Genomic DNA, 13574 nt, shown 5'->3' with positions numbered 1-13574 from the left:
ATAGATTGTGATAAGATTTTCTAGATTGTCATATGACTTTCCCTCCAGGAGAAGTACAGTACCAGGTATAGATAGTGATAAGATTTTCTAGATTGTCATATGGCTTTCCCTCCAGATGTACAGTACCAGGTATAGATAGTGATAAGATTTTCTAGATTGTCATATGACTTTCCCTCCAGGAGATGTACCAGGTATAGATTGTGATAAGATTTTCTAGATTGTCATATGACTTTCCCTCCAGGAGAAGTACAGTACCAGGTATAGATAGTGATAAGATTTTCTAGATTGTCATATGGCTTTCCCTCCAGATGTACAGTACCAGGTATAGATAGTGATAAGATTTTCTAGATTGTCATATGACTTTCCCTCCAGGAGAAGTACAGTACCAGGTATAGATAGTGATAAGATTTTCTAGATTGTCATATGACTTTTCCTCCAGGAGATGTACAGTACCAGGTATAGATTGTGATAAGATTTTCTAGATTGTCATATGACTTTCCCTCCAGATGTACAGTACCAGGTATAGATAGTGATAAGATTTTCTAGATTGTCATATGGCTTTCCCTCCAGATGTACAGTACCAGGTATAGATAGTGATAAGATTTTCTAGATTGTCATATGACTTTTCCTCCAGGAGAAGTACAGTACCAGGTATAGATTGTGATAAGATTTTCTAGATTGTCATATGACTTTCCCTCCAGGAGATGTACAGTACCAGGTATATAGATTGTGATAAGATTTTCTAGATTGTCATATGACTTTCCCTCCAGGAGAAGTACAGTACCAGGTATATAGATTGTGATAAGATTTTCTAGATTGTCATATGACTTTCCCTCCATGAGAAGTACAGTACCAGGTATAGATTGTGATAAGATTTTCTAGATTGTCATATGACTTTCCCTCCAGGAGAAGTACAAATGTACAGTACCAGGTATAGATTGCGATAAGATTTTCTAGATTGTCATATGACTTTCCCTCCAGGAGATGTACAGTACCAGGTATATATAGATTGCGATAAGATTTTCTAGATTGTCATATGACTTTCCCTCCATGAGAAGTACAGTACCAGGTATAGATTGTGATAAGATTTTCTAGATTGTCATATGGCTTTCCCTCCAGGAGATGTACAGTACCAGGTATATAGATTGTGATAAGATTTTCTAGATTGTCATATGACTTTCCCTCCAGGAGAAGTACAGTACCAGGTATAGATACGGATAAGATTTTCTAGATTGTCATATGACTTTCCCTCCAGGAGAAGTACAGTACCAGGTATAGATAGTGATAAGATTTTCTAGATTGTCATATGGCTTTCCCTCCAGATGTACAGTACCAGGTATAGATAGTGATAAGATTTTCTAGATTGTCATATGACTTTCCCTCCAGGAGAAGTACAGTACCAGGTATAGATAGCGATAAGATTTTCTAGATTGTCATATGACTTTTCCTCCAGGAGATGTACAGTACCAGGTATAGATTGTGATAAGATTTTCTAGATTGTCATATGACTTTCCCTCCAGATGTACAGTACCAGGTATAGATAGTGATAAGATTTTCTAGATTGTCATATGGCTTTCCCTCCAGATGTACAGTACCAGGTATAGATAGTGATAAGATTTTCTAGATTGTCATATGACTTTTCCTCCAGGAGAAGTACAGTACCAGGTATAGATTGTGATAAGATTTTCTAGATTGTCATATGACTTTCCCTCCAGGAGATGTACAGTACCAGGTATATAGATTGTGATAAGATTTTCTAGATTGTCATATGACTTTCCCTCCAGGAGAAGTACAGTACCAGGTATATAGATTGTGATAAGATTTTCTAGATTGTCATATGACTTTCCCTCCATGAGAAGTACAGTACCAGGTATAGATTGTGATAAGATTTTCTAGATTGTCATATGACTTTCCCTCCAGGAGAAGTACAAATGTACAGTACCAGGTATAGATTGCGATAAGATTTTCTAGATTGTCATATGACTTTCCCTCCAGGAGATGTACAGTACCAGGTATATATAGATTGCGATAAGATTTTCTAGATTGTCATATGACTTTCCCTCCATGAGAAGTACAGTACCAGGTATAGATTGTGATAAGATTTTCTAGATTGTCATATGGCTTTCCCTCCAGGAGATGTACAGTACCAGGTATATAGATTGTGATAAGATTTTCTAGATTGTCATATGACTTTCCCTCCAGGAGAAGTACAGTACCAGGTATAGATACGGATAAGATTTTCTAGATTGTCATATGACTTTCCTTCCAGGAGATGTACCAGGTATAGATAGTGATAAGATTTTTCAGATTAAAGTGATGATGGGTATCTGAAATGACACATACATGTAAATCATAGACCCAGCTTCTATATAGCTATGTTCTAATTGCAAGCCCTACTGCTTTACTTCACTACATGTATATTCATTCAAGAGGATTAATAAAATCAAAAATCGTTATCGAATATAGATAGACAATTAATATAATGGAACAGAATCCAGCAGAATAAATAACACTACTGTTTTGGTGCAGCTGAGCAGACTTTGACAAGAAATCACCCTTTATAGTTAGTATAGAGTAGATTAAGTGTTAAATAAAGATAACTGTAACAGCTTATGTAAGTGGTGTGGGGCTCAACAGGGGATATAAATGAAGGATTTTGATTAGATTAATATGGAGAATCCTTCACAAAAGAGATTTTGTGATGTTTCACTGAAGCATCCCTCAGCCATGTTTATAACAATAATTCATGACATTGATACAACATTTGAATTCCAGATGGTCACTCTCTTTGAACATCAACACAATAAAAATATACTGATTTACACTGACATAAAATTACTTACCAGATTGAACATTTTGTTGCCCACTACTTGGTCCTGGTTGAGAATCATCATTTCTTTCAGAATCTGAAGATTCAGACTTAGCATTTTGTCCTTGATCATCAAAGTGACGAAACATTTCTTGCTTGTTGAACGCAAACTTTTGTTGACCTCCATTTAGGGTTGTGTGAGAATTTCTGGTTGATTTTGTAGATCCTGTTAACATAAACTTGTCAGTAGATGTCCTCAAATGCTGGGCTACGTGTGAAGGGGATGATCCACATTCAAAATTGTTATCCGGCAATATCTCCTCCTCTTCTGGAAACAATGGTTGCTTGTTTAAATTCATCATCAACTCTCAGGGTTCCTCCCAGACCCGGCAACTTTAGTCCACACATTCTGCAACAGGTGTTCAAATTCATATATATTATTAATTCTATAATAAGAAGCTTATATAATTAAGGATTTATGTATCATTTAAGATACTTGTATTTATAGCATTAGAAGATGGGAGGAAAATTAAATCTCAATAAATTATCTGAAGATCGTTCTCCTAATCATTTGTAATACATGTACATTTTTTGGAAAAATATTTGAAATATTCACGACAGGGGTGGAGACAGTATGTCCCTTAGTGTGTGGTGGTAAAATTCCAAAACCATCTGTGATTGACAGAATTTAACAAGAGTAGATCTCAAGCTTCAAAAACATTTTACAAAGCTTGGTTAAACCTCATCAGAACTAGAACTGTAAGCCAATGGCCGACTACTTTATATAATTATGTCTCTACTACCTACAATTGTATAAGACTGGTGAGGAGTAGGAACTATCATATTTTAAGTTATAATATATATATCAGCAATTGATAGTGAAGATGAAATGAATCCATGAAAATCAAACAACTTATCCTTTAGGCTATTTAATTCTGTTTGGGTTTTTATCTAATTCAGGTATCTGTATCTCGATGTCTCTATTAAAACAAAGATATCTCTATTTATTTAATAATTAGAGATACATGTATATATATCTGTATCTAAAATAGAGGTACCTTTTTTTTAAATACAGATATCTCTAATTCTAATAGACATCATTATGTTAAGTACTGATATCAGTATTTTGTCAATAAACAGAGATCTCTAATTTAAATAAGATATTAATTATTAATAAACCCAAATGGTTGGCCATATTAGACTATCAAAATCGGTGAACACTTCACAAATTTTTAGGGGGAAAGTAACAGCGTGAACAAAATTATATTAAAACTCTTCTTTTTCTTAATCACTGTCCTTACATGATTTTACCCAAATTGAACAAAATTTATCTAAGTACTGCATGAGCTATAAACCTTTATACCAAAACTTGGGGTATAGTAACCAGATTACCGGTACATTGGCAAACAAAATTTCCACAAAACTTGATGCATGCATATCTCATATGTTTCTTAATAACATTTCTGCATAGTTACTTTATAATTGAATCACAACAAGAGTAGCCTGGGCAAGATTTATCAAAATACAAGGCTTCTATTGGTTACCATGGCAACCAAACTAAAACAATGCTTTGGAAAATAGTACCATTACATTAGCCATCACTCAAAACAGCAATCTGATATTAGTTTTCACCTTAAATAGACAAAATTTTAATTTTGAAAACAAGAAGCCTATATTTTGCAACAGATCTGGAATATGATGTTTCAATTATATTTTAATGATTCTATTATGGCAACCACAAGTTCCATAAAAAAACACCTGCATGCACATTTAAATATGGTCTGTAATATTCCTGTTAAGTTTCATTCAATCTGATTCAGAAGTTTATAAGGAAAATTCAAGATAAGATCTAATTGCAGATTTCATTTGGTAACCATGGCAACCAAATTACCTTGGATGTTTTTGAAAACAGTTCCATTGTCATTGCTATTCAAAACTTATATATCGTCATTTATCAATTTTCAGATTAATCAGACAATATCTCATTATACCAATCAAAAGCATCCATTAATTTGTTTCCATGGTAATGGTTCTGAACACCTGATGTGTCAAATTGACACCAAGTCAAAATAAAACTGCCCTAAAGACTGATGAGCTATGGAGCTATGATTATTAGTGTTAACAAGTATCCTTAACTTGAGACATATGTTGCATGATCATCTTGTGCACTTTTTCATTTAACTTACCAGAAATTTTGATGTCAGCAAATCATTTTCAGTATCATTTCTAATGTTGCATTTTAGGTGGATTCTCAGCTACAGAAAAAGAAACGAAACAAAAGAAAATGAAATAATTTGAGCTGATTATCAATCATTGCTGAACTCTTTTCTATATAAAGTATTAAACTTACATATGGCTTGATAGATAGCGCCATTTGATGTTTTAATATGTTTGTTTGTTCGCTCATTCATTCATTCATTCATTCATTTTCACTTTTTCTTCAATATTATTGTTAGGCAAATATATCCCATCATTAAGACCTCCCCGAAGTTTGGCTATAATTCTCTTTATACTTTCCTTGGCCATTGGCAGAGTAAACTAAATTTAACACATTTGACCAGTGTGCCTTGAAGGTAAGTCATCACTCCAATGAACAAACTTATCAGTCTGTTAACAAGTCATGACATGCATGTGTTTTCTGTAATTATCTATAATATAAGCAGCCAGTTATGTTTCAGATCAAAGGTGCTGTTGCAGAACCGCCCACAGCGATTTCTTGAAATCGACTATATTTTCCAGTAAAGCTATGAAAAATACATATGGAACAAGATGTTATCTTCCACTTGACCCATAAGCACGCCCATAGCGCCATCTACTTCACTTTTTCGTTTACAAGCATACCTGTGTTTTTCACAGACCCATAAGTGGTATTTCTGTTTGTCACTGAGAGATTTTCTCACGAATAGGTATTGTACATACATTGTAGTTTAAAATGATAAACAGTTGACCATGAAAAAACAAATAAGTTTAGTACAAGATGACGTAGAAAACCAAAATTCAAAATTTTCATCAAATTCAAAATACCATTTTTAAAATCAAGCGGCAAATTCTCGGCACGATAATATGCGAGTACTATCGATGTTAGTGTTTTAAAAACATATTTGACTATCCCTCAGTATAATAGCAAAAGAAAGTCATGCCGAATCACTGGATAAGGGTAGTAATTCAATGTTGAAAAATGTATGTGGAAAAAATGGACGGGCGATACAAGTGGTCCTTGTCGTACACAATAATACAACGTATTCATTTATTATGAAAATGATTTGATACAATGTCCATGGCAATGTATTATGTTCTACTATGTTTAACATACTTATAGTATAGTTCCGTATTACGTATGATTCATCATTTTTCTCACTTGACCATCTTCGTCTTCAGTACTTCTTCAAAGCTTCTCCTCCGTTGGGGTGTGCCACACAAAAGTTCCCTTTGCCACTTGGTCTTTTGACTACTCACCGCGAATGGTGCTCGGCGTGTTGTTATAATTGCTGTTACGTTTTACAATTCTATTTAGTTCAGTTATTCTGTAGTAAAGTTGTCTTTGTCTCAAATAGGAAAATGGAGAACTCCTGCGTTGGGTTGGGATGTAAAGTTAAGTTCAAGTACAACCAGGTTGGCGATGGTAAAAATCCGCGAAAACTTCAGGACTGGATGAAAGATGTTCTCCTTTCTGAAGGTGTCATACTTTCTAAATCAACAGAAGCAAAGATGTGTCCAAAATGCTTTCTCAGATACCTCAAGAAACGTCCAGCATCCGAGAATGCCAATGAACCAGAACGGAAAAAAGCTTCCGTAGACAATGATGATTCTGTTGACGAATCTGACACTCTGGATGGGTATCTTTCTGTAGATGATTTATACTATGCCCCTTCTTCGAACAGAAAATGTAGCATTTGTCGAACTTACAACATGAAGAGATCTAGCTGCATCAGTGAGAAAGCAAGACACCAGCTGCTTATCAAACATAAACTGTACATGCTTAAGAATTTTAGGGTGTGTTCAAGTCATCTTCTTGGTAAGGATATCAGTCCTGACATTGAGCCGGTTTTGACAGGGAGGGATGAACTTGTTAATCACTTAGCCACCAAGTCACCAGCTGTTATCAACGATTTACTCAAAATCATATAGAACATGTCCAATAACTTGTCACCGCTTGTATTAAACTTCGACAACATGGATGATGAAGATTGCAAAGCTTGGACAGGCTGGGATTGTAATCAATTCAATCAAATACACGATGCATGTTCCGAACATATTACTTGTACAAAAGCATTGTCATCTAAGAATGCCCTTCTGCTGTTTTGGGTTAAACTCAAAACAGACATATCTTTCACTCAGTTGGCTTCTCTTTTCCGCATTCACAAATCGAGCGTCAGCAGAATTTTCCAGATCGTTACAGATGCTCTAAATCAAACCGTAGTTCCCACACATCTTGGTCCAGATCACGTGTCTAGGGCGCAAGCGTTGAATCACAATACAGTTTTCACAAAAACATTCTTCGGCAACAAAGTCACTGTAATATTGGATGGTACATATATATATATCGGCAAAAGTGAAGAACATGAGTTTCAGCGGAGAAGTTACTGCGGTCAAAAAAAAAACGAAACTAGGTGAAGTTTATGAGTATTGTGTTCCCTAACGCTCGAATTGGCTTCATCAAAAATCTCGAAAGTCTTCTGAAAAGTGTCACGGCATGTCTGAATTGGCTACGTGGACCCATATATCAGCCTTCATCAACAAAAGCAGCCGAAGATGAAAAAGTTGCTCTGCCTCTGGAGATGAAGTCACTTCTAAACAAGTCCAACATCCTCGCAGAGCCAAATCCCAATGGCAGAAGCTAGAGGCAGCCCAGCTCGAGTTCCCACGTCTTGACCAAGAATATCTAGAAACTCTGGCATGTGGGACGTACCAGGTGAAGTTGGCCCCCGGACACATATCAGAACATTTGACAGCAGATGGAGATTCTGAAGTCATGGCATACCAACACTCTTCTGACCTGATTCGATGTCAAATCCGATCTTGTCATAAATCGCAAACGAAATACAACATATGGATCCAGTACTCAGTTACCGAACAACCACCAATACAGAATTACTACTGTACGTGTCCAACCGGTCAGAGGACTGTTGGTATGTGTGCTCATATCACCAGTGTTCTCTTCTACCTTGGGGTCTATGTCCATAGTCAGTCTCGAAAACCACTTCGACCAACCAAGTTTATGCCACTGATGAAGTAAATAGCCCACTAATACATATAATCCAGAATGTAGGGAAGATACTACATTGAATGTTTCTGATATACACAACGTAGAGTCAATGTCACTCTTCAAAAATGATCGACAGTGTCTAGAATGTAACTGTGAAGGAATATAATAATCATATATATATGATATTAATTCTAAATACACAAATAATACATGTTGAGCTGAATGAGCAAGAACAAAGCACATTAGTTGTACAACAAAGTCATGGAGATAGGAAAATTGGTAAAGGGACTAACATTATCCTGACAAAAATCTTGAAGGCGAATTCGTCCAATCGTGTTTCCTATAATATTTCAACGTATTTCTTGTCCGGACGAGATGTCTTCACTAGCATGCAGTACTTTCAACACTTTGATCTATATGAAGATTTATGGGGGGTTGACTAATAGAAATTGCAAAAACGAGGCATATCCAGTAATTCTGAAGCGCAATTTTTTTTTCATGGATTACACAAATGAATAGAGATATATTTTCTATCGACAAAATTTGATAGTACTTGGGGTTTGAATTAGACAAAATGCCGTTTAAACGTGCATTCAACTTTATGAGAAATATCATTTTTTATATTTGATGTCAAATTTCACAGAAACTAACGAAAAGATTCATACAATCGATATCCGATTACGTTGCCCGATATATAAATGTAATTCTAGTACAATTTTCCTTACGAACAAATAACATTTTGACCTTATAAATACTTGATAAAGTGTGCTTGTGAGTATTTACGACTTTGGTACAAAATGGCCTCGTTCTGGCATGTTCGGAACGGAACAAGGTTTTCATATGTACTATCAGATGCCACATGGATATGTCTATCCGCGCATTAGGTAAAGGATCGATTTCCTTCGTGGGCGGTTTTAGAGCATTCCTGCAACAGCACCTTTGGTTTTTATCTATTTCGGATAAAGGAGGAGCAGCCTCTTAAAGCAAAGTTTCAGCCAAGTTCCTATTTTTGGGCCATGTCCCTCTGTCCCCATGGATCTGACAATCCTCATTTGTATCAATTAGGATTGCCCCTCCGCAATGATGTTCGATACTAAATATGGTTGTAATTAATAAGGCATTAAGAAGCAGCAGCATTTTAAAGCAAAAATTCACCAAAGTTCCCCATTTGGGGCCTCACCCCTCTGTTTCCAGGGGTCCCACAAGCCTCATTTATGAAAATAATGATTGCTGTCCCCTTTTGATGTTTCTAACCAAATTTGAGGCCGGGTTGGTGTAAAAAAAGGCTAATTTCCGCATCCATGTTTGCATCTCTGACCATATTTGGAAGAATTTGCAGCTGGTTGCAAACATGGCCACCCTAAAAGTATAAAAGGCCACAAGCATTTCAGAATTTTATTCTTGTCCTATTGACAAACCTGTAAATTACTACTCCTCAAGTCTATGGTTCCAAGTCTATTGGATCTATATATCGTAGCATAAGGTAAAGGGAAACAACTCTTAAGTTACAGTAAGGTTATAATGTCTAGGGATAATACGTAGATATTTGATATCTCTGCGTATTATTTAAGCATTGAACTGCTTTCAGTTGGAAGTTATGGGCTGATGAATGCCAGCTGGACAAAGGCAATTTTTAACATGAAGCGCTAGCGCGCTTCATTAAATTTGCCTTTGTCCAGTTGGCATTCATCAGCCCATAACTTCCATATGAAAGCAGCTCAACGCTTATATTTACATTTGACAACAATTTTTTAAAGACTATATCCAGGAATTTTGCTCCTAAGATGAATGAACAAATTATTATCGTCATGCAAAGACGGAACAGTCTTTTCAACAGCCATCTTTCGTTATCGCCGATGTGACAATTATGACGCCACTATAATAATGACCTCATAATAAAGATTTGGAAGTTATGGACTCATAACCTTCAAGGGGGCTTGGTAAAGTTATATAGGGGGTCTGCAGTGTAAATGTAAATATTAGTATTTAACACAGAGATTTTGCTTTGCTGCGTATTAATAGCAAATGTTATTAGTAGCAAATGGCGTTCTGTACATTTGCTAGTTGAGCATAGCAGCTAGAATACTGTACAGCCTAAATCCTGTGCCGGAAGTCAGAAGACACACCCTAAACATGACGCTACCCACGAGGGTCTGACGTGACACGACATAGTGACAGTTTCGTTACAATATATTACACAGCTATGACAAAATATTGATATTTTTCACAAGTTTGAAGCACAAGTGAAAAATATAGGCACAGTATATTCTGTCACACTCAACTGGAAACCATTAAATATCCTCTGTATCACACCGTTTCGACCAATACAATTCTCGTTACCTATGTCAAGCCGTTTTAATATTTAATACATTACCACTACCAGTATATAGCTAGCATGCAGTCTCTTTCTGTCAACATCCATGCCCATGATCGATCATAATCTAATGTATGTTGACAATGACAACGAAGGCCAGGCTTAGTCTAGTGCTAGTCGGAGTAGATCTACTACAGTACTTCAATGGTCAAGTATTAAAGCTGGGTATCCAATAGCAGGCCTACAGTAACTGCATTGTGAAAAAATATACAATAATAACATCCAAGTATTAGTTTCGTTTCGGCAAGGGGTTCAAGCCAGATCTAGGATTGATTAAACAGAACAGAAGAGAACAGAAAAGAACGTGACAGAATGTCTGTAATTGCAATTCATCTCTTTCAAGTTTCGTGTACTTTCTAACAGTCAAACATACCAGACTTGATCGTAGACTTTTTCTTGGGATCAATCGACCTTCACCTTCGGTATAGCGACAGTGTCGAAGTCAGATGTAAGATGGATTTTGATTGGATGTACGCTTATTAAAGATGCTTCCCTGCAAATTTTGATTGTATTTATCAGTGGCAAATCTGTAAACATTTGAACCATTTCGCCGAAGAGTTTATGATCGTTCACTACACATATGGCTATATATATTATTTTCTTTACTCAGATCATTGACCAACACCTATATAGGCTAAATATTACAACACTTTATATCGAAATAACACTTTACAAAAGTGGTCCAATTAGCTTAACTGTTTTCAAGAAACATCTGTCAAATGGCATAGCCTAGGCTACAAGTCAGTCCAATATTGCATTTAACACTGATATACAAGTCAGTTCTTTGTTATGTTTCATACTGATATACAAGTCATCCAGTCAGAGACCTATATATAACTATCTAGTATGGGTCTCTTATTGTTATTGACTAAGCCTATATAAGTCAGTTCTATGTTGTGTTTGACAATGACATACAAGTCAGGCCTGTGTTGTATTTGACACCAATATACAAGTCAGTCCTGTGTTGTGTTTGACACCAATATACAAGTCAGTCCTGTGTTGTGTTGGACACCAATATACAAGTCAGTCCTGTGTTAAGTCAGTCCTGTGTTGTGTTGGACACCAATATACAAGCCAGTCCTGTGTTGTGTTGGACACCAATATACAAGTCAGTCCTGTGTTATATTAGACACTGACACACAAGTCAGTCCTGTGTTGTATTGGACATTGACACACAAGTCAGTCCTGTGTTGTGTTGGACACGGACACACAAGTCAGTCCTGTGTTGTGTTGGACATTGACACACAAGTCAGTCCTGTGTTGTGTTGGACATTGACACACAAGTCAGTCCTGTGTTGTGTTGGACATTGACACACAAGTCAGTCCTGTGTTGTGTTGGGCATTGACACACAAGTCAGTCCTGTGTTGTGTTGGACATTGACACACAAGTCAGTCCTGTGTTGTGTTGGACATTGACACACAAGTCAGTCCTGTGATGTGTTGGACATTGACACACAAGTCAGTCCTGTGTTATGTTGAACATTGACACACAAGTCAGTCCTGTGTTGTGTTTGACATTGACACACAAGTCAGTCCTGTGTTGTGTTTGACATTGACACACAAGTCAATCCTGCGTTGTTTGACATTGACACACAAGTCAGTCCTGTGTTATATTAGACATTGACATACAAGTCAGTCCTGTGTTATATTAGACATTGACACACAAGGGCCCAATGGGCCCAAATCGCTCACCTGCAATGCAGTGATCTTTTCATATATGGATCCTGCAGTTATTTGAAAGCATGCTACAGGACCAATATAATGTCTCTCTGCACTTTGGCTTTTCACTAAAAGTCATTTAAAGATTTAAGCATACTTGATCGACGTGACCTTGAATGTGAGTCAAGGTCATTCATTTGAACAAACTTGGTAGCCCTTTACCGCAGCATGCTACAGACCCAATATCAACTCCCTGGGACTCTTGGTTATTGAGAAGAAGTCGTTTAAAGATTTTAGCCTTTTGACCCCTGTGACCTTGAATGAAAGTCAAGGTCATTCATTTGAACAAACTTGGTAGCCCTTCACCCCAGCATGCTACAGGCACAATATTAGGTCTCTGGGCCTTTTGGTTATTGAGAAGAAGTTGCTTGAATGGAAAGTTGACGCCGGCCGGACGGCCGGACGGCCGGACGGAGCGCCACGGCATAAGCTCACTTGCGCTTCGGGCAGGTGAGCTAACAAGTCAGTCCTGTGTTATGTTTGACATTGACACACAAGTCAGTCCTGTGTTATATTAGACATTGACACACAAGTCAGTCCTGTGTTTTGTTGGACATTGACACACAAGTCAGTCCTGTGTTGTGTTGGACACCAATATACAAGTCAGTCCTGTGTTGTGTTGGACATTGACACACAAGTCAGTCCTGTGTTGTGTTTGACATTGACAGACAAGTCAGTTCTGTGTTATATTAGACATTGACACACAAGTCAGTCCTGTGTTATATTAGACATTGACACACAAGTCAGTCCTATGTTATGTTTGACATTGACACACAAGTCAGTCCTGTGTTGTGTTGGACATTAACACACAAGTCAGTCCTGTGTTGTGTTGGACATTGACACACAAGTCAGTCCTGTGTTGTGTAGGACACCAATATACAAATCAGTCCTGTGTTGTGTTGGACATTGACACACAAGTCAGTCCTGTGTTATATTAGACATTGACACACAAGTCAGTCCTGTGTTATGTTTGACATTGACACACACGTCAGTCCTGTGTTGTGTTGGACATTGACACACAAGTCAGTCCTGTGTTGTGTTGGACATTGACACACAAGTCAGTCCTGTGTTGTGTTGGACACCAATATACAAGTCAGTCCTGTGTTGTGTTTGACATTGACACACAAGTCAGTCCTGTGTTGTGTTTGACATCGACACACAAGTCAATCCTGTGTTGTTTGACATTAACACACAAGTCAGTCCTGTGTTATATTAGACATTGACATACAAGTCAGTCCTGTGTTATATTAGACATTGACACACAAGTCAGTCCTGTGTTATGTTTGACATTGACACACAAGTCAGTCCTGTTGTTGGACATTGACACACAAGTCAGTCCTGTGTTGTGTTGGACATTGACACACAAGTCAGTCCTGTGTTTTGTTGGACATTGACACACAAGTCAGTCCTGTGTTGTGTTGGACACCAATATACAAGTCAGTCCTGTGTTGTGTTGGACATTGACA

General features: G+C 37.1%; 1 protein-coding gene across 1 annotated transcript in view; it reads right to left on the bottom strand.

Annotated features, from left to right (window-relative positions):
- LOC117324019 overlaps positions 1–10822 on the bottom strand; it is a 35219-nt gene extending 24397 nt beyond the window's left edge. Inside the window, exons 1-3 of the mRNA XM_033879614.1 lie at positions 10763–10822; positions 4996–5064; positions 2844–3218 (exon numbers count right to left, since the gene is read on the bottom strand). Of these exons, the coding sequence (XP_033735505.1) occupies positions 2844–3171 (328 nt within the window). The 5' untranslated portion in view covers positions 3172–3218; positions 4996–5064; positions 10763–10822. The remainder of the gene's footprint in view (positions 1–2843; positions 3219–4995; positions 5065–10762) is intronic.
- Between the last annotated feature and the right edge of the window lie 2752 nt (positions 10823–13574).

The sequence above is a fragment of the Pecten maximus genome, chromosome 3 (genome assembly GCF_902652985.1).
Source record: "Pecten maximus chromosome 3, xPecMax1.1, whole genome shotgun sequence".
In the NCBI taxonomy this organism is placed as follows: domain Eukaryota; kingdom Metazoa; phylum Mollusca; class Bivalvia; order Pectinida; family Pectinidae; genus Pecten; species Pecten maximus.
Note: the sequence above shows the minus strand (reverse complement) of the source record. Positions and strands in the feature narration are given on the sequence as shown.